This window comes from Triplophysa rosa, linkage group LG10 (genome assembly GCF_024868665.1).
Source record: "Triplophysa rosa linkage group LG10, Trosa_1v2, whole genome shotgun sequence".
Classification (NCBI taxonomy): domain Eukaryota; kingdom Metazoa; phylum Chordata; class Actinopteri; order Cypriniformes; family Nemacheilidae; genus Triplophysa; species Triplophysa rosa.
In genome coordinates, this window is record NC_079899.1 from 7,398,296 (window position 1) to 7,420,496 (window position 22,201).

Below are 22,201 nucleotides of genomic sequence, written 5' to 3' on the forward strand. Positions count from 1 at the left end.
CATCCGTCAATAGTTAAACAGTATTCTTGGTTGTTACTTATAGCAGTTTTCGGTCCAATAAGTAACACTTCCGTTTTGTCCGAGTTCAGTAATAAAAAGTTGTTACTCATCCAGTTTTTTATATCGACTATGCATTCCATTATTCGATGGAACTGCTGTGTTTCATGAGGCTTCGAGGAAATATAAAGTTGAGTATCATCAGCATAACAGTGAAAGCTAACTCCGTGTCGCTTTATTATATCTCCTAGAGGTAGCATGTATAATGCGAAGAGCAGAGGCCCTAAGACTGAGCCCTGTGGTACACCGTACTGGACTTGCGATTTGCGTGACACCTCATTGTTTATTGCTACAAATTGAAAACGGTCGGATAAATAAGATTTAAACCATTTCAAAGCTATTCCCTTAATGCCGACATAATTTTCGAGTCTATGTAGGAGTGTGGGCTGTGCGATTTGGGGAAAATATCTAATTGCGATATTTTTGACAGACATTGCGATTGCGATTTGATTTGCGATTTTAACTTTTCTAATTCAAGCTTCAATTCAATATTGTTGTGTGGAGCACAGTATGGGTATAGTTACCCTGAAAGAAAACAACAAAAATAAAAACATTTAATTGTTTCCATTAAAACCATTACAAAATTAATTTTTGTAGTGTGCTTTGGGCATTATTCAAATAGGGCTTACTGTTGTTCAATTGGTTCCCAACTTCCAGATTACATCACACCAATAGAATCCAAATACCAGTGTACACTATTATAGTTTCCATTAAAACAAATACAACTCCCATTGTAACCCTTAAATCCATAACATTTTCTATTGTGTTAGTGAATTATTAAAATAGTTCATAGTTTACATAGGCTGATTTATTATTGTTTAAGTATGTGGGATTTTTTAAAACAAGTAAAAAATGTGCTGAATGTTTAATTTCATCCAAGTGAAATTAGCAAAACAGTTAGATAGAATTTACATTTGTTTGAAACGCGGAGCTAGGCGTGAGTTTACACAGGGTGCGCGCGTGCGTCAAGCCTCGTCCATATTGCCAGATGCCCGAGCCGGACTCAAGTACTATAAACGTCATTACGAAACAGGCTGTGTATGCGCGTCAAGTTTAAACGGCTCGTCCGCGAGACGCGCAACGCGGAGCAGAGACGCGCGAGTATGACAGGCTGTGTGTGCGCGTCAAGTTTAAATGGCTCGTCCGCGAGACGCACAACGCGGGGAAGAGTCGCGCGAGTATGACACAGGCTGTGTGTGCGGTCTTCTGAATTGGACGGTTTTTTAGTATTTATTTGCCTAATGATCGATCTGACTCTGCAGATGCCATAATAACACACACACTCTCTCTCTCCTGCCTTCTGTATGTTTGTTTTTTTAATGACGGACGTTTACGCAGTTGGCTGGGGCAGTGCTGATTAGGCATAACGGAGGTGTGCTCATTCAGTTGGTTAGCAAGAATGCCACTCAAAGCGGGCTTGGAACAGACACGTTTCCTATTTTTCACATCGCTTCCACATTGCAGCCTCTTGCGATTAGCAAATCACAACGTCTCACATCGCGATTGCGATTCGATTTCGATTAATCGTTCAGCCCTATAGGAGTGTGCTGTGGTCAATGGTTTCGAATGCAGCACTAAGGTCTAGCAGCACCAATAACGAGATACAACCTCTGTCAGACGCCAATAGCAGATCATTTGTAACTCTGATCAAAGCAGTCTCTGTACTGTGACATGCTCTAAATCCAGACTGGAATTCTTCATTGATGTCATTCCTTTGGAGGAAGGAGCATAATTGAGTTGAAACTACTTTTTCCAGAACTTTAGATATGAAAGGTAGATTCGATATAGTCCTGTAGTTCCCTAGTTCTCTAGGGTCAAGTTTTTTTTTTTTTTTACGTTTCTACTACATGCATGGGCAACTTATAACACACCAAAGACACAGAAAAACACTTGTTCGCGCCATATGACCCCTTTAACTTCGGCCAGGTGCGTGCGTCCGTATATATTTATAGTAGTTGTAGTTAGCTGCTATTTGTTGGTTTTATTGTAGATTACTACATTGTTCAAAATATTTTTTTGCTTCTTCACCACACAGGAGGTTCTGAAACAGTGGAATAGGTTAACAGAGGAGATGCTATACCTGATAATCATCATTGTAGGCAAGTTCTCTGTTTGACCACAAGAAAACAATATATTTATGCTGAACATAGTACTTTACGCTGTGTGATTTATGTTCCCCTTTGATAGGAAAAAGGAATAATTCAGGCAAAAATGAAAATCATTTCATCATTTACTCAACCACACGTCTTTCCAAACCTGTATGACTTTCTTTGCTCTGCAGAACACAAAATAAAATATTTTGAAAAATGTTGTTAACCAAACAACACTGGTCCTTATTGACTTTCATTAAATGGACAAAAAGCCACCGCTATTTTTATCAAAATGTCTTTTGTGTTTCACAGATTAAAGAGTCATACACAGGTTTTAAACAACATGAGGGTGAATAAATGATGACAGAATTTTTCTTTGTGTGTGAACTATGCCTTTAAACTATTAACTGAATAATGATCTTTAAGTCTTAATATGACAACTGAAACTGGTATGATTTATATAATGAATAAATCTATGCAGGTGAGCGGTATGTTCCTGGAATCAGTGACGTGTCTAAGGAGGATGTGACTACGAGGGAGGTCATTCATCTGCTGTGTATTGAACCCATGGCTCATAGCAGCTTAGTCAAAAGTCTACCAGAAAATGTAAGATATTTTATGTATCTGCTACACTTGCAAATGTTCCATTCTTGGAAAAAGTGTGGGAATTTTAGCAAACTTATCTTCTTTTAATATGTAACTGAACAATAAACAGATCTTAATACAGACTTCATGAACTACAATATTTGTTTTTGTTGCGTCACAGGAAAGCCATGAAACAGGACTCGAATCTGTCATATCTAAGGTCGCCACCTTCAAGTGAGTACATTAAAGGTGTCATGAACTGGGCTTGTTTATTGTTTTATACTGTTGTCTGAGGTCTACTTATGACGTTTGCGTGGTTTTTACATTTTACAAAAACATCAAAATCAATAAGTAATAGGCTATTTTCTATGCGGGTTTTGAGGCCGGCTGGACAAACGCTCGGTTTTAATGGGCGTGCTGCATTGAAGACTTGGAAGTAAACAGCCACTGCTATGATTGGATAGCAGTTTGCGTAGTAAACTTAGTTGGAGCATTCTGTGAATTTGGTTAGAGACGTAACGTTAGATTACACATTCGCCCTATTCGCACAGGATTAGTATTATCTGTGGACCTTGTGTGATTTATAAATTACCTCCCCACTTCTGTATTTCATATGGCGCATTTGCACGGGATAAATGAAGCCTGTGATTTTACTCAAATTTACTGACTTATTTCCCGGATGTGATGGCAAGGCTTTGCGTATAGTTTGTATAGCCTATAGTTGTATGGTGTTTAATGAAATATGTGACCCTGGACAACAAAACCAGTCTTATGGGTCAATTTTTCGATATTGAGATTTTTACATAATCTGAAATCTGAATAAATAAACTTTCTATAGATATATGAGTTGTTAGAATAGGACAATATCTGGATTAGATACAACCGTTTAAAACTCAGGAATCTGAGCGCAAAAAAATCAAAATATTGAGAAAATCGCCTTTGAAATTGTTAATCAGGGGCACTGTGGCAGACCATCCAATCACAAAAATAAAGTTTTTATATATTTAAGGTAGGACATTTACTAAATATCTTCATGGAACATGATCTTTACTTAATATCCTAATGATTTTTGGCATAAAAGAAAAATCGATAATTTTGACCCACACAATGTATTTTTGTCTTTTACTAAAAATGTCCCCGTGCTACTTAAGACTGGTTTTGTGATCCAGGGTCACATATGACCATACCTGTCAGCATTTGAGACCCGTGATCGCGAACTGGACAGAGGATCACTGCGATCTCGGGTCTCAAATGTAACGAGATAATAAACAAACGGGACACTCCCGGTAATTTATGGATATGACCCAGCACCCGAAATAATACCAAAACACTTGAAAACAGCCTCCGTTATTCGCAAACGGTGGATAAAACCTTGAAAAATGATATATGAGCCCGCCAAATCACAGAGATGCCGATTCGCACGGGACTAATATTATCACAGGACTTCGGATGTAAAATGACTTCGGATGTCAAAATATGGTTGTCGCAGATCACGGAGGGGTGTGGTGGAGGGGAAGAACCCAAATGCAGGCAGGCAGTGAAGGGGTTAACAAACAAGACTTTATTATACACAAAGGGGAAAACGAAACTAAGAGATATATATATATAAAACAAAAGACTTCCCACGTGGGGGCAAAACGAAAACAAGAACAGCAAAACTAAACTAAAGGACACGACCAAACGTCTTACACTACAACACGACAGGGTAGAACACAAAACTCACAAAACAAGACAAAGAAACATGAGGGCATTTATAGGCAAGACAAACGAAGGATAATTACACAGGGCAGATGAGGAACATTAGACACGAGAGGGAAGAAATACATGAAACGAGAGGGGCGGGGCCAATGACGAGACACGAGAAAACACGAGATGTAAAACATACACAACTCATGGCTTTCTCACATAAAACCTAAGGGCTCTGTCCCTATCCTGCCACACGACTAGAAATTCATAAACAAGAAGGTAGGACCGTGACAGAGCCCCCCCCACCCCCACCCCCCCCCCTAATGAACACCTCCAGGTGTTCACCAAGGGGTTGACTAACAGGACATGACAGACTGCCACAAGGACAAGACCCAAACAAACATGGCAAACAAAACAAGGGGGAAACGGGCAATAATCACAACTGGGTTGGGGTGGGACAACAAAAACAACAAACTAGGGAGGGGAGGGGGTTAACAGCAAAGTTTGTGGGGGGAATAGTTTTAGTCCCCGGCTGCGCTCGAGGGCGCGGAGTCCTGGGGGACTTTGGGGGGGAAGTCCTGGGGGGGACCTTCCAGCCTTCCAGCCAGGTCCCAGCCTTGTCCCGCCGACGCTCAGGTCGGCGGGACAAGGCTGGGACCTGGCTGGAAGGCCGGCTGCGGCACCGGACTGGACACTGGACTGGACATCGGCTGCACAGGACTGGACACCGGACTGGACGCCGGCTGGATCACCGGCTGGGACGCCGGCTGAACCGGCTGGGATGCCGGCTGCATCACCGGACTGGACGCCGGCTGCAACGCCGGCTGGATCACCGGATGCACCGGCGTGGGTGCTCCTCCTCGACGCTTCTCCCTCTTCCTCTGGTTCATCGGGCCCATGGCCAAGTTAGCCGGGTCCGTGGAGGACAGAGGGAGTTCTGGGTCAGAGGAGTTCGCAGACGTCGTCCCCGGGTCACTCCTCCCCCACTCACCACAGGCTCCACCAGGAGAACCAGGGACCATGGAGCTCAAGCCGGAGCTTTCACCCCACGGTCGACCACCGTAGCAGCAAGTGGGCTTGAGTGGGCCGTGAGGACGACGCCGTGCCGTCCTTTGGAGCTGCCTGCTGGGTTCGGGCTGATTCAGTCATTCTGTCATGATTCTCAGGGGGAAAGAACCCAGATGCAGGCAGCGGGGATGAAGGGGTTAACAAAACAGATTTTAATAGTACAAAACAAAGAAACAAAACAAAGACCCACGATGGGGATAACAGATTAACAGAATAACAGGATAAACAGGACGAAGACTAACTGACACTAAACTAAGATAACCACACTTGACATAAACTAAACTGGACACTTACTAGACTCACGAAAACAGCAGGAACAGGCAATAACAGCAGGCTAGGGAGGCAAACAAGAACAGGGGTACACTGAATGCAAGGACACCACACACAATGACCGAACACAGGACAATGAAACATGAGGGCATTTTATAGGGAAGACAAATGAAGGATAATTACACAGGGCATGTGAGGAACATTAGACACGAGAGGGAAGCAATACATGAAACGAGAGGGGCGGGGCCAATGACGAGACATGAGAAAACACATGAGATGTAAAACATACACAACTCATGGCTTTCTCACATAAAACCTAAGGGCTCTGTCCCGATCCTGCCACATGACTAGAAATTCATAAACAAGAAGGTAGGACCGTGACAGAGGTAGGTAATTTGTTGGGGAATTTTTACTTTACAAATTACTAGGGATGTAACGATTCATTCAGCTCACGATGCGATGAGATTCACGATTCTGATCTCACGATGTGATTTATTCACGATTTACTCACGATTTATTTTTACAAAATGAGTTGAAACAAATTAGAAATGAACAACTTCCCTTGCATTATTTCTTAAATGCTTCACGTTTCTTTGTATAATAAAATTGTTTTATTTCAAATAACAAAACTAAACTGCAATTTTATACGAAATTAATAATAGAAAAAGTCTCTTTAATATAAACAAATTTATACTCTCTGTGCATTTCTTGGATTTTTTTGCATTTAAGAAATATCAGCATGCCACGTTTAGGTTTGCAGTGAACATAGCGGCCCCTGCTGTTCAAAAAATGTATTGCGATTCAGTTCACACCTCAACTGATTTGAATCATCACACATTATAATCGATTTTCAACCGGCTCACGGTGAATCGTTACATCCCTACAAATTACAGACATGGCCAATTCGCACGGGATTGAGATCACAGACAAACTGCAATTATTCCAAATGACTAGAGGTCCCCAGGTAATACTAATCCCATGCGAATAGGGCTCAGGGCATATCAAGCGATCTCTAACAAAGCAATAGTGATGCATAGTACAAAAATGTTTTACTCACATAAGATTGCTGCGCCATTCCTATCGGATTCAATATTGAAGGCACAGCACTTTTTGATTTTGCAATCTTCTCAATGACGTCATAGATAGGTGCATTGCAGGACCTGGCGTTCGCTGGGCCTGATGTCAATAACAGTTGTAATTTCAGTAACAAGAGCGTTTTCAGTTCTGACACTTACAGTATGTTTGCTTGAATACGATTCCCTCTTATATAACAAAAGCTCGGGTTAAAATTGATGTCTTAATTCATCGCTCCTTTAAAATACATGTTTGGAAAAGGATTGATTTATCCCAAAAATATTTACTCACTCAAAACGTACTGGTCACTTTTTCATATTTATTTGCCAATGGAAAGCATATTCTAAACACAGACTTTTTGTTTGTTTGTTTGTTTGTTTAGGAAACCTGGAGTATCAGGCCATGGCTTGTACGGGCTAAAGAATGAATGGTTGAAAGAGTTTAACCCCTTTTTCTATCATTATTCAAGACCTCAGCACAGTAAGGTACACGGTTTGTCTCATTACTAAATCTCACTAATTAAACATTGAGTTGTTAAGCAGCATGAACAGCAGGATATGTGTTTGTATTAGGCTGAAGAGGCTCAGAAGAAGAGGAGAACCCAAGAGGGCAGTGATAAAGGTATGCTGTCCTACTTAAAAAGTAACTTAACTTCTAAAACATTGAGTGTTGATGCAGGTTTGAGTCCATCCATCATTTCCTGAGCTCATTGGCCCATCTTTAATGTTTTTTGGCTAGTAATGACAGTACATGGAGTTCAATAGAAATGCTTGTGTAGTCTAGTAAATGCTGCTGTTCTGTTTTAGCCCTGCGTCCCCCCGTCCCCCCTCCCTTCTGCCCAGCCTTCTCCAGTATGGTGCATCTGCTTTGCTGTGACGTCTTCATTCACGTTCTGAGGAGAGTTCTCCAGAAAGCAGTGGAGGACCGATCCAACCGCTGGACCGAACCCATGATCCAGAGGGTATGTGACTTTGCACGATGTTGCCTTTCTCTGTTTGTCTTTTAATTCTTGCCTGTTTAAACATGAACTTTGATTTTAAATTTAAACTGATAGTTCCTCAAATATTTAATCATTTACTCAACCTTATGTTACAGTATTCCATACTTATGAGTGTTTCTTTATTGGAACATGTTGTTGTATTTAATGTATATGTATTTTTTATTTATCGAAAGATGTGTGTTTGTTTGTGTGCTTCTGCAGGCCCTGCACCTTGTTGCACAGGCACTTCTAGAAGAAAAGACGCAACTGCAAGGCAGCAATCCTGAAGACGTGACTTTTGAGTTCAGTCTGAAAGCACAAAGTAAGATTTCACTCTTTGTCTCTTATTAGATCTCTTTAAAACTTAGTGAGCTGTCTCGTTGTCTGTAGCCTAGATAGACAGCTGTCTTCTAAGGCAACTGAGCTTACAGTCGATTCCAATAAATTGTGGCCTTTGTAATACTCTACATACTTTGAATTGGTAATACTAATACCCAATAAATCGGTTCCTTCCTACATCATTTTTCCAATATCTGTGTTGACTTGGTGCTCAAACACTTGTGAATTGTTTCAAAAACTTTCACTGTGAAATGTTGTGTCAGAAGTGCATGAAGATGGTTGACAGATAAAAAGGTTCCCTTTCATCAAGCAAGGTCTTTTTGCATTAGCACCGAGTATTGTTTTTGTTTCTCAATTTTTGACTTACTGTTATCACAATTGCTGACAGATGTGTTACTGCTGCAAATGTGTTGAATTTTCAGAAATCGGTTCAGAACATGGCAAATCTTTGTTCCACTTCCTATCCAAAATGAAGTCTTTACCGTCTCTTGAAGCTCAGAAAGACATGATCACATGGAATTTACAGGTATGAACCTGGGCAGATCATACATATTGACATGAATTTGATTTATATTTAATATCTAAGCTTTAAATGTTTCTTAAAAAAGATGTTTGAGGTGGTGAAGTGCCTTCGGGAGAAATCTGGGCCTGTAGTTTCATTTCCCATCCATCAGAGCAAGTCAGAGGAGGTACTTAGATTTCAAAGAATACGTTCTATTTAAAACGCAGCTATTGTATTCATAATTTTGTGTTGTCATTATATTCAAAAGTGTTTATAGTTGTTTATCTCTGCGCAGAGTGTTCAGGATAAAGAGAAAGCCGAGCGGAAGAGGAAAGCAGAGGCTGCTAAAGCGCACAGGCAGAAGATCATGGCGCAGATGTCTGCAATGCAGAAGAACTTTATAGAGTCAAACAAGATGCTGTATGACAATGTACCTGAGAGCTCAAGTCAGAGCGAGACAACTGCCACTGTGGAGAGGTGAATAGCTTTCTTCTACTTTTTCTTTCGTTTTGCACCCTGTTTCTTCAATCCATCTTTCTTTCACTCTTTTCTGTAGTTAGTTTCTCTTTCTCTGTTTAGTTTCTACTCTTTCATACATTCTCTTTCACCATTTCACTTTCCTTTTAGTTCTTTCTCTTTTGCACTTTTATTCTTCTGGGCAGCACTTTTCATGGTTTGGATTTTTATTTTGTTCAGTTTCTTTCACTTTTAACTTTCTTTGTAGTTCTTGTTTTCATTCTTTGGGTTTTAATTTTGATCTTGTCTTTCACTCACTCTAGTTCTTTCACTCCTTTTCATTTGAAGTTTCTTTTCATTGATTCATTTACACAATTTAATATTTCGCGTCTATTTGATACTTTAAAGCGCATCAAAACTGCGTAACTTCATAACTGTCTTAACCGCCTAAGACTGTTCTAAAAGTCTTGCTACAGTTACCTCACAAATGTCCTAAATCATTGTCATTTGTGAAAATAAACCATCTGGCTCTGAATGCTCACAAACACCAGGTGTATGAATCCATTTTCTCTATGAACTCCAAGCCCCAAATAAATTATTATATAAAAAATTTATTTAGCTTTAATTGTTCAGTTATCATTTAGGTTATGAATTTGTTGTCTTTTTCCCATTAGATAGAGACAATGCTTTATACACAAATAGTTTATTGCGTTTTTGCACACATTAAGTTTGCGACTTGGATGGAAACCGAGCTGGTGTCTTTTTTGCTCTAGTTGTACTTTCATTTTCTCTCTTGCAGTTTTACTCTTTTTTTCACTTTATTTTATTGCCGTTGTTACTTTAGTTCTTTTAACTCCTTTTATGCTTTCACATTTGTCACTTTTACATTTTCTTTTCAGTTCTCCCTCTTTTACTCATCTTGCATTTTTATGCTCTGCTAGTCATCCTTTATTTCTTCTCAATTCTTACTTTTGTGCTTTTTCCTTTATTCATGGTTCCTTTTTGTCTTTCACCCTTTTTAAAATCTATAACACATTATCACTTTTGTACTCTATTATATCTCTTGTTTTCTATTTGTTTTACTTTTTTTGTTTTAAAGTGTTTCTTGTTTCTTTGACTTTCTCTCTCTGGCTTAACTTTTACTTTCTCTTTTGCTGTTTCCATTTATTATTTTTGGCTTTCTCTTTTGTTATTCAGCAGCACATTTCCTTGTTTCTTATTTACACTTTCACCTTGCCATTTTTCTAGCTCTGGAAGTCAGCAATTTAGGGGAACCATAGAGGCACTCCTGTTGTGAAAAGGGTATTCATCTTGATGAAACTTCTTAATACTTTGTTATGTATCTGTGTATGTTAATGCCGAACTCTAATAAAATGAATCTTAAAGGTCTGCAGAGTTGCTGCCTACAGTATGTAAATCGTATCACATCAGACACTTTTAAGGATCCATAACTGTTTGAAAAGCACTCATGTTCACATATATTGTCCCATAAAACATCATTATTGCAGTTATATGATTGTTGTTTTCTTGTCATCTCTGTACAGCAGTAGAATGGATGTGGATGACAGCAGAGTGGCTTTAGGACCTCAGCAGGGTGTTTGTTGCACAGACTGGGAGGCTTTGACCTGCATTCTGTGTCAGGAGGAGCAGGAAGTTCAAGCTCAGGCACCTGCCATGGTCCTTACGGCCTGTGTGCAGAGATCTACCGTACTTACCCAGTGCCGGGGCAAGACACTCTCTGTCAAAGGTGACAATTCAATTAACATAATTAAAATAATTAATAGTGCCGCAAGCATTGCAGATGTACTGTGAATGAATACTTTTCTGCACAACAGACCAGTACTACCCTCTATTCATGCCACCTGATCTGGCTGTGGGCACGCATACTGGCAGCTGTGGACATGTGATGCACGCCACCTGCTGGCAAAAGTAAGTCCGCGTTTAAATTGTGACACCTGATTTATTATTTATAATGCCCAAAGACATTTTTCATTTGTTTTCCCTCTATGTTTTGATGACTTTGAGAAATAAAACTTTAATGATTTTGTTTTTGTCAATCACATTTGACAGCCCTGTTTCTCCTACTCAAAGACAATTATTCTCCATTTGTTCTCAGGTACTTTGAGGCTGTCCAGAACACTACTCGAAACCGGTTGCACGCGGAGCTGCTCATAGACCTTGAGAATGGAGAATACATGTGTCCACTCTGCAAGTCCCTCTGTAACACTGTTATTCCTCTGATCCCTGTGGAGGCCTGCCAATTCGACTAGTATGACTTAAATACATTATTATATTGACTCTGCTCGGATTTTTCTAATACGATGAGTCTTGTTTAAACTATGTGGCTCTTTTTTGCTATTGTCTTTCAGTGATAGTGCTGAATTAGTCGGTCAGCATTTGACTCTTTCGCGCTGGATTCAGATTTTGGTTTCCCGCATCAGAGGCCTGAAAGCTGCACGAGAAGCAGGTGAGAACAAAAAATAGCTTCTTAGTCAACACATAACTTTATTTATAAGATGAATCCATTTTCATTCAGGGTACTTTGTTTGTGTTTTACAGATAATAGTGAGCAAGGAGCAGATCAGGCCACTGCACTTTCTGTAGAGGAACAAGCTGATTTTAGGTCAATTCTCAGTTTTGGAGTTCAAGAACCGTAAGTCTAACCCTAACGGAAGTGTCAATGTAATTTTATGCTCTTAAAGTGATAGTTCACCCAAAAATCCAAAATGTTGGTAGAATGTTGGTAACCGAACAACATCAGTATCCATTGACTTTCATTGGTTTTGTGTGTGTACAATAGAAGTGAATGGGTTGGTTGGTTGGTTATCAACATTCTTCAAAATATCTTCTTTTGTGTTCTGCACAAGAAAGAAAGGTTTAAAATGATGAGAGGGTGAGTAAATGATGACAGAATTTTCATTTTTGGGTGAACTATTACTTTAATATCTGTAATGTGCCATATTTTAAAGTAAGCTAAGATTGTCCAATCTGAGTTTTGTTTGGGAATTACGCTGATCCTTGACAGGCTGTTTGGTAACACTTTACAATAAGGTTATGCAACATAAAATGCAATATACTTTTGTTATTTTTTGTAAATATTAGTTAGTTCATGTTAGTATATAGTACCCTAACTAATGTTAACAACTTTTGATTGTAAAATGTATATGTAACAAAGTTCAATGTAGGGAAGGAAGGAGGCGGGAACCGGCATCATTCAAACAATAAACTTTAATCCAAAAACAAATAAACAATAAACAGCAATAAAACAGGCCGGCAGCCCCTCATGGACGACTGCCGGCCACACAAACATAAACAAACTTAAACAAAACTTAACTAATGTCCGGGCCCGGTCCTCTCTCGCTGTATTCTCCTGCCGTTCGTCCTTTTATGCTTCCGCTTCTCCGTGAGAGATACGAGGCCGGAATGACGCCCAGCTGACACTCATTATCAATCGCGTCCCAGCCTCGCTTCTTCCTCCCACGGCTCTCGTCACGCCTCCCTCGTCACAGTATACATGCTGAAATGCATGAAATATAAACTAGAATTAATGTAGATGTATTACTTATTGTTACTTCATGTTAGCTAACGCATTAACTAATGTTAACAAATAAACACTTGCCCATTTTCTTGTCCATCCTAAACAATCCCCGTCAACACCCTAGCAACTGCTTAGCAATGTCTTGGCAACCAATCCAAACAAACCAGCATTGTGTCTTGAGTAACATAGGCATGCAACACTCATATTCTTCAGAAAATGTTGTATTAAAAATTGGATTGGTTATCACCTTCTCATCCTCTTCTCTCCACTAACTAGGCCCAAGTTCTGTCACAGTATCACAGAGATGCTGGTGGTCTGCGCAACCACAGTGCACAGGGTAGGTCTGCAGATGGCCCCCAATGACCTGTGTCCATACGTGCCTGTTATGTCCTGGAACACGTGCGCGTACACCATCCAGGCCATTGGTAATGCTCTTACTCTCTACTTATCGGCACTGATGGTTAAGATACAGTTCCTTTCAGTTTCTCTTGTTCCTCATCGCCTGTTCAAATAAATCTGTCTCTCTGTATAGAGAACATGCTGCAGGAAGAGGGGAAAGCTTTGTTCGGCTCCCTTCAGAACAGACAGGTGTGTTTAGTTTCTGCTGATGCAGATCAGTGTCCAGTTGCTGCTGTTTTATGCAGCCTTGATTTAAAACATTATATTCTTTTTTAGCTTGCAGGACTCAAAGCTGTGGTGCAGTTCTCAGCAGCTCAGAGGTTGAAGAGCAGTCATGCTGTTGTACAGCAACATTTCGCCAATATGCTTGCAGGTGTGTTGGTGTTAGGCCTGTCAAATGATTAATCACGATTAATCGCATCCAGAAGAAAAGTTTGTGTTTACATAATGTATGTCTGTGTACTGTGCATATTCATTTTGTATTATAAACACATAAACATTCACATGCAGGTATACATATTTAGGAAATATTTACTTACTATTATTACTATTATACTATTTTTTATATTTACAAATAATTTTTATTATTTTATAAATGTTTTTTCATTTTTATATTTTACTTAAATATATGCATGTATGTGTGTTTTGTAAATACAAAATAAATATGCTCAGTACACAGACATATATCATCATATATACAAACAAAATTGTATTCTGGCTGTGATTAAACACGATTTATCATTGGGGTGTTGCTTTTTGAGAAGGAGATTGTAAGATGTTTATATTTTTTGTTTTTATACTAAAGTAAGTATCTCTTTCGATCTTTTGCTCTCTCTAGTCTTGTTACCTGTCCCTAATGTTGAAGACACACCATCTATTTTGGAAGTGGATTTCTTTCATTTGCTCGTGAGTTCAAGTTCACTTTATTTCTATAGCACCAAGGTGCTGTACAGTGGGTATTAAACGAACCACAATATATAAGAGAGTAAAAACAGACAGATAAAACATAAATACATTACAAAGAGTCAAAAACACAAGAAAACAAATGTGTTTTTAGCTTCGATAGTGAAGATAGTGGCAGGCCATTCCATAGCTTAGGGCCAGCTACTACGAAAGCTCTGTCTCCCCGGCATTTAAGTCGAGATCGTGGTATTCTTAACAGCAATTCATCCTGAGATCTGAGAGACCTTAACGGATAATAGATGGACAGTAAATCGGAAAGGCACCTAGGAGCCAGATTGTGAAGCGCCTTATTGACGAATAGCAGAATGTTATAGGCGATTCGTTAACGGACTGGGAGCCAATGCAGTGAGCGTAAAATTGGTTAGATATGATCTCGTTGTTTTCGTGAGTAGGCCCGCCTACTCACGGGCAGCCGCAGTGTTTTGAACCATTTGAAGGCGGGAAATGGAAGAAAGGGGTAACCCTACATACAAAGAATTACAATAATCGAGTCGTGTGGAGATAAAAGCATGGATAACTATTTCCAGACTTCTCCTACTCAGGAGGGGTTTGATCTTAGCTAGCCGGCGTGAAAAAAAAACTGCTGCTCACTATTGTATTGATTTGCTTTCCTAATTTGAGGTTGTTATCCAGAAAGAAGCCGAGATTTTGTGCATTCACAAAGCATGTCTCTGATGTATTACTAAGTGAAATAATATAGACCTTTGATTTTTGTTATTTGAGATTGGATCATGAAAAAAATATATATTATTGGTTAAAAACATATTTAGGAGGTAAATAGAGTCAATTTGTCGTTAAATCAATCAGTGACCAGACTTATTTTCCAGCGGGATAGTAAAGTGGTTAAAAAATTCCATAGTCTTGTTAAAGGACATACTAACAACTTTTGACCTGAACTGAGCGGTAATGGTTCTGCTCAGGTGGGGCTGGTTCTGTCAATCCCAGTGTTGTACCAGGAAGAGGCGGTTGACCTTCAGCCCTCAGCAATCAGCACAGCATACAATCATCTCCACGTGTTGCACTTGGTCACTATGGGACACATGCTGCAGGTTCTGCTCACCTCACACGGTATGTGCCCACACACTCATGCTTGGTTTTCACAAAAACCCCTCTGGGAAAATGGGCTTTCATGCTGACAGTAATGATTGTGTGTTGATAGACTGTGCTGTGATTGGAGGGGCCGAGGAGAGTGATGAGGCTCAGGCCGCAGCAGCACTTTACTCTTTTGTGTCTCAACACACTGATGGGTGAGAAAATATCTGATTGGGTCATATAGCAAGAAAAAGATCAGAAAAGGTGTTGTATCGTCCATCTCTTCTTCCCTCTCTCTTTCTCTCAGGTTGAGGTCTGGTGTTTCTGGCTTTACAGTTGCAGAGACGGTAAAGAGAGGCGTCCTTCCTTTCCTGCGCAGTGCTGCACTGTTCTTCAGTTGCCTTACAGGAGTGCCCCCTCCAGAGGAACTGTCCATTGTTGCAGGTCGCTATGTATATACCTCATATTAATTGTAAATCTGGTAACAAGTACAGTTCTAAGTATGCTATCATAAATGACTCTGTTTTTTATACCTAATTGTATTTACATTACCAGTCAAAATTTTGGAGACAAATATAAATCTTGATTTATATTTTTTCCACTTGTTTAGGATATAAGTAAATTCATTAAAACTGTAGAGTAGCACAACTGCAACTGTGGGAAATATGTTGCAAATATAAGCATATAAAATAAATCAAAACATGTTATACTGTATTTTAGCATCTTTATTAGGAATGCACCGAATGTTCGGCCGAAAATAGCAAAAAAATGCAAGTTCGGTGTTCGGCCGAATTTGTGAAGTGGCCGAATAAATTTTACCTAACATGACTCGTGATACGATCAAGCAGCAACCAGCGCAGAGAGAGAGAGAGAAATGCGTGCGCTTTATTACTGCCGCAAACATTTTGGCAGTGCGTGTGTGTGGAGCATTTTAAAGTGTCAGAGAAAGACACAGCACGGGACTTGCCGCACGGAAGTAAATTTCCGAATGAAAGCGTCTTTACCGGTCGGTAACTTTACTTAAGAGACGGAAGCGGGCTGTCTGACAGTAGCCCCGCCGCTCGCGACATCCTTTGACATCATACAGTGGTCGCGTGGACACAGTTCCCTGTACTAAACAACTTGTCAAAGTATGTTCGGTGCATCCACGAGTGCACCTTCTAGAACAGTCAGCTTTTGTGGGCGGAGTTTGGAAGAGAGACGTGAACTGAAATGGTAAACTGAATTGCTTGCATTGGATGTTTTTTTTTTCTCAAATCATTTTACAATGTAGCCTATAACAATCCAACAGTTTTAGTTTATTCGTATTTTTAGTTTATAGGCCTAATGTGAAATGACACTTTTTAATGAACTGTTTTGTTGTAGGGGTACAGAGTAACTTACATTACATTCTTTTATCAGTCAGTTATAGGCCTAATTAATATAGGCTATTCACAGGCTCAATTTTTTGTTTGAATTTACTTTGTTTTGCTCAATTTTATATTAAGTTGTATTGTATTTTATTGAAAAGCAAGGCAACTTATAAAAAGCACATTTTGACTATTCAGTTTGTGCAATAGTGAAACAAATGGCTTAATAAATAGAAGAAATGCAAAAAAGCATGTTCGGTGTTCGGTATTATTCGGCCTTCGGCCAGGTGTTTCACATCATGTTCGGCTTCGGCCAAGAATTTTCATTTCGGTGCGTCCCTAATCTTTATAGTAGCCACCCTTTGACTAGAATTTGTAAAATCGCTCTCTTGGCATTTCATCATTTAGCTTCTTGAGGTCTCAACCTGGGAAGCTTTTTAAAGAGTATTGAGAGAATTTCCATCTATTCAGGGCTCTTATATGCTGCTTTTTCTTTATTATTTGGTCCAAGTCATCAATTATTTTTTTGTATTGAAAGAAATGTACATGTTGGCACAATTATATATTGTTGTTTAAAAGAGTAATTTTAAACATATAAGCACACATCTTCAGATTAAAAGATTTTTAGTATTATTAGAAACATTTCTGTAAAGGATTTCCAAACTTTTGACTGGTACTGTGGACACAGGATGGACACAGTTCCATCCTCGCATTATGTATATTGCATAGTATTTATTATTATTATTACACCTTTATTTAACCAGGTAAGTCAATTGAGAACCAGTTCTCATTTACAATGACGACCTGACAATTTTGCGTTTTAGTACACTAGCAAATAGCACAGATCAGTAGGAAGGTGACAAATATTTAAACAGATTATTAACCAGATTTTGTCTGTTTTCTAGAATCACCTGAAAGTCAATTGCCATTCATCTGTAGTTATCTTGCTTTGCCCTGCAACCTGTTTCAACTGTTCCAGGACCACAGGGATGTCATAACCCCTTTAATGAAAAGGTACAAAACTGACCAGACAGTCCTACATGAAGAACCTTATTTTTCTAATTATTAATGAATAAAATACGAAATAGTAATATAATATGTAATAAAATATAATAATTATTGCATTTTTAATAAATGCAATATGACTTTTTCTTAAAGAAATTTCAGACATTCATTCCTAAGAACATCTAAGACATGACATATTTCCTTATTTTAAACTTTCAGCCATTAAGTCCAGCGCTATAATGGATGGACAAAAAGGAATTGGAGGTTTAGAAATATCGAAATATCTCAAATATTTATGAATTCGAAGCACTGTTTTCTGTCTTTGACTCAGGTGGTGTGAAAATACAGCTATTTCCAAAGCTCTTAAAGGTGAAATGCACATCATCAGGTCAGACGACATTCACTCTACTCTGTTAACAAACTTTATCCCTCATAATTGTTTATCATTATGAATTGTATGAATTTCTGACTTGTGTGTAGGTATCCTCGCAAAAGAAACCGATTAATAGATCTTCCAGAGGACTATAGCGTGCTGCTAAACCAAGCCAGTCACTTTAAGTAAGTGTATTTGCTAAAAAATGTTTGCCTTTTTCACTGTATCCAAAATTACTCTCTATAGCCTCATCAGTGGCGGAGCCAGACAATTTTCATAGGGGTGGCCAGACTGAGACAATAGCTCACACAGTGGTAGCACAGAAACTGATATCATCTTTTTTTTCCTATGTGGAAGTCACTGTGGATCTACGTGTTTCTTAGTCACTCACTCATTTACTTAAACAGGCAGTGATTGCCATGTAGAATTACATCATCAAGATCCACATAAGCTTTTTAATGTATTACTAAACTGATTTAAAAAAAAGAAGTAATTTTCCTCTTCATTTTGCCTGAGAGGTGCAAAACCAAAATATAGTAACCTTATCATTAGGGCTGGGCGGAATGACGGAATATTCCGTTACTGTGGAATAAAATGTCAACTGTAAGAGATTTTTCTATTCCGTGTATTCCGCGGAATGTAAATAAGTAGGCGTGGTTAACTCGGCGCTCTGCAAATTAGGCGCTATTCTGAATAGAAAACTAATGAATTAATCCACCCGTAACAAATGAACGTATCAAACATTCTTTTGACCTTCTTTCAGTCTGTGTAGTGTAGTGATCCGCTCCAGTCCGGCGCTTCTCTCACCCGCAGCGCTCATGCAGGGATCTGCGCCAGCATTTAAAAAAGCTCATTCTCAACACGTATTTCAGAAGTCAGGTTGTTTTGACAAGCTGTTAATAGTTTTATAAAGTTTAACTTCAGGCGAGCCAAGGTGAAACTTGCGTTGAAATGTGCGATGTGACGCGCTTCTACCTCCAGTTTTGGGAGACGCGTGAGGAGTCACCAGAGACTTGCAGTTCAAAAACAAGCCCGAGAATAAACAAACCTAAAGACAGAGAGTCGCAACACACTAAAATTGCTCATCTAATAGAGAGTGAAGAGCGATAAAGACCTACAGTACAGACCCCATGAACACCAGTTTATAACACTAGTCATACTGTACTCTCATTGTTTGTGCATATTCATACTTTATTGTTATATATGTTGTCTATCTTCCTACTGTATATGATATAGCCAGAAGATAAATATGTATAAATAATACTGATTATCAGAACTTAATTTGATATCTTTAGTACATTTTCATAACTTGCCTACATTTTAACTATGGTGAGCATTTAAATGAACTGTAATAAATAAATTAGTTAAATCAATCTAAGAAAAATGAGGTATAAAATATAGAATTTTAATGGCAGATTGTTTCATGAAATATATCGTTACCATGAAATAAAATTACTCATTCCGTGAAATAGATTTTTGGCCATTCCGCCCACCTCTACTTAACATTATGGGCAAGCATTTAAAAAATATTCCTTTGCAATACTTTGCATATTATCATTTGGCTGCCAACTGCCAACAAAACATTTTAATTCTCTTTCAAGGATATGACAGACAGACTACCACCATTAAGCTAAATCAACACTGAAAGTTGACTTTACTTTTAATGGCCTTCTGCAACTTTCCTTTACATGACACTGACACAATGAAACTGTTTATAGCTTGCGACTTTCATACTGCTAAATTAACAGCCTAAATTAATTTAGCAAACTTTACCATGTCTGTTTCAACTTCAGCACGCCAGCCATAATATACATACGTTAAGACAAGAAACATTTCAAACATAGTGAATAAACTTAATTCTTCTTGTTAACTTACCTGTGACCTCTTCTCTCGCGGCGGGAAACAGACAGTCCTCCTACTGCACGCGCAAAGTCCGTTGGAGCACATGCGAACAACAACAACACTACTTCTTCTGTAATTGTGTTGGTGGTTGAAATTCAAGTTGAGTGTATTACCGCCACCTTCAGTTTGGGTGGAGAAGTACTTGTTTGAGGTGCGCTGTTGAAATGCGTCCATATGGGAACAACTGTGTACAGAAATGGTTCCGCAAAAACGTTGACGGCAAAGCGGTGGTGGGGGGCCGGGGGGGTGGCCAAAGATTAATTTATGGTGGCCTTGGCCACCATTGGGCACCCCCTGGCTCTGCCCCTGAGCCTCATTCACTATTTTCGAAATGACTTCACTAATGTTGTGCACTTGTGAAGAAAACAAGCAAATTCATACACTGCCATTTTACACACAATGGATGCGCAATGTCTAACCATTGAGTGTGCATTGGTAGTTCACTTGTTATTGCGGTACATCATGGGATTAAATGAGTGCACTTGAAAATCCAGTATGGTTTTGGACAGCAATACAAATGGCGGGACTATATAAGGGTATGGGGGGCTTTTTAGACACCAAAGTTCATAGTGTCATAGTGGGAAATCAAAGATTAAAATGTACTTAAATAAAAGTTATTCCCCTGTAGATGCCCAAATTCATCAGATGATGAGCGCAAACACCCGACTCTATGTCTGCTCTGCGGGGTCATGCTGTGCGCACAGAGTCCCTGCTGTCAGGTGCAGCTGAACGGGGAGGATGTGGGAGCGTGCACAGCCCACGCTGCCACCTGCGGGGCAGGAGTGGGAATGTTTCTCAGGTGACGTTTACTTTTTACATTGTTTAATTAAAAAATCTACTTGGGTAAGCCATAAGATGGCATACTCCCAAGAATGTCATGTGTTTTTTATTTATCATTAATTGTTTTTACATCAACATGGACAGTTTGCCACAAGTGTGCTTGGTGACATAATGGTGTACATAATGTTTGACATTTTAGATAAAGATAACTGTAAGGATCGAAACATTGGATAAAATTGTCTTCTAAATGACTGCTTATTGCCAAAAAAGCTTGTGTTTCTGTTTGTGTGCGCAATAAAGCTTGTGTTTCTGTTTGTGTGCGCAGGGTTAGAGAGTGTGAGATTGTTTTGATGGCCAGTAGGACTCGAGGTAGCCCGTATCCAGCACCTTACCTAGATGACTATGGAGAAACAGACCCTCAGCTTGGGTAAAGTGTATTTTACTGTTGCAGAATAATTAGGAATGCATACAAAATATAGCTAATGTTCAAAGACAAATAGCATTTTTAACCTGAAATTATAAAAACATTGTACATAATGTGAAGGAAAGCTGCATTCCATTGTAATCTTGCAGGCGTGGAAACCCTCTGCACCTGAGTCCAGAGCGATACCGCAAGTTGCTCAACATGTGGCAGCAGCACTGCATCTTAGAAGAAATCGCCCGCAGCCTGGAGGTTCTCAACGTCATGTTCGCCTTTGAGTGGCAGATGCTGTAATCCCCATAGCGAGCAGAAGAACCGCATGGCGTGGTATGGGCTTGCAATATTCTGTTAGGCTGCGCATGATATCTGCCTCACAGCAAAGACTAATAAAACTGCCCAACATCTTTACGAACTGCTGTCAGTGTTTTCCAGCAGACATTGTTTTATGGGTAGCCACACTGAACAGGCCCATAAAAACGATTTACACAGTCAGCGTGTTTTCTGTGCTCTTTGGTTGCAGAGTGCATCATTTCATACTGATTTGTGCATCACATCAACACTTTGTCTTTGCTCATTGTTGTGTTTTTGCATTGGTTACGTTCAGAATGCAAAGATATAGTAGGGGTGAGAAGCTTGTGTCTCTCTCTATTAAAAGCAAGCATTTCCTTTTTTATAACTCTGTAAAATGTTCGCTGTAGCCTTTTTGCTGATTTGTGAGTATTCATGTGAATATTATATCGACATATGAGGTTAGTATGCAAATATGTGGTAAAATGTATTGTTTCAGGGTTAAAAAGCTGTTTTGCAAGCTCTGTACTTAGGTGAATCTTATAAAAACTTGTTCAGGTCAAATTTCCCTCCCACCCCAAGTTTTTTTTTAATTATTTTTAGGACCACTATAATTATATATCACAATGTCTCCCATTAAAATACACATTTTTATTTCATTTTGAGGTTATATATAAACAAGAAATGTACTTTACCATCGGATTCACCTAAACTATGGACGCCACATAAACGTATATAAAACAATAATGTATAATTAGAAGAAGCTTATTTTGCTACATAAATGCAACAGCGATTTAACGAAGAAGCACTGCAAGTCAATGATCACATGCCACAACCCTGTTGGATAAATCCAAGTATATTCCACCCATCATGTATTAAATACAAGCCTTTTTCTTGAGTGATGGTCTAATCAGATTTTTTAATTCAGAAAAAAATACACTACACAACTTTTCTCACATCATTTGTTTAGAAGTTTTAATTGAGCACTTTGCTTTAAACTGCTTATTTACAATAAACTACTGCGTGACGACTCACTAATAAAGAT

General features: G+C 39.1%; 1 protein-coding gene across 2 annotated transcripts in view; it reads left to right on the forward strand.

Annotated features, from left to right (window-relative positions):
* ubr1 (ubiquitin protein ligase E3 component n-recognin 1) overlaps nt 1-22,201 on the forward strand; it is a 40,651-nt gene extending 18,450 nt beyond the window's left edge. Inside the window, exons 20-47 of one of the 2 annotated variants that reach the window (XM_057343493.1) lie at nt 2,093-2,156; nt 2,629-2,753; nt 2,914-2,966; nt 7,213-7,315; nt 7,403-7,451; nt 7,637-7,791; nt 8,032-8,131; nt 8,571-8,674; nt 8,757-8,837; nt 8,946-9,127; nt 10,654-10,853; nt 10,942-11,035; nt 11,223-11,375; nt 11,476-11,573; nt 11,666-11,759; nt 12,921-13,069; nt 13,177-13,232; nt 13,320-13,416; nt 13,882-13,949; nt 14,927-15,074; nt 15,166-15,253; nt 15,346-15,482; nt 17,293-17,401; nt 17,724-17,780; nt 17,873-17,950; nt 20,296-20,466; nt 20,773-20,874; nt 21,021-22,201. In XM_057343493.1, the coding sequence (XP_057199476.1) occupies nt 2,093-2,156; nt 2,629-2,753; nt 2,914-2,966; nt 7,213-7,315; nt 7,403-7,451; nt 7,637-7,791; nt 8,032-8,131; nt 8,571-8,674; nt 8,757-8,837; nt 8,946-9,127; nt 10,654-10,853; nt 10,942-11,035; nt 11,223-11,375; nt 11,476-11,573; nt 11,666-11,759; nt 12,921-13,069; nt 13,177-13,232; nt 13,320-13,416; nt 13,882-13,949; nt 14,927-15,074; nt 15,166-15,253; nt 15,346-15,482; nt 17,293-17,401; nt 17,724-17,780; nt 17,873-17,950; nt 20,296-20,466; nt 20,773-20,874; nt 21,021-21,162 (3,057 nt within the window). In that variant the 3' untranslated portion in view covers nt 21,163-22,201. Of the gene's footprint in view, nt 1-2,092; nt 2,157-2,628; nt 2,754-2,913; nt 2,967-7,212; nt 7,316-7,402; nt 7,452-7,636; nt 7,792-8,031; nt 8,132-8,570; nt 8,675-8,756; nt 8,838-8,945; nt 9,128-10,650; nt 10,854-10,941; nt 11,036-11,222; nt 11,376-11,475; nt 11,574-11,665; nt 11,760-12,920; nt 13,070-13,176; nt 13,233-13,319; nt 13,417-13,881; nt 13,950-14,926; nt 15,075-15,165; nt 15,254-15,345; nt 15,483-17,292; nt 17,402-17,723; nt 17,781-17,872; nt 17,951-20,295; nt 20,467-20,772; nt 20,875-21,020 lie in introns of both variants that reach the window. The other variant, XM_057343492.1, reaches the window with a different exon arrangement.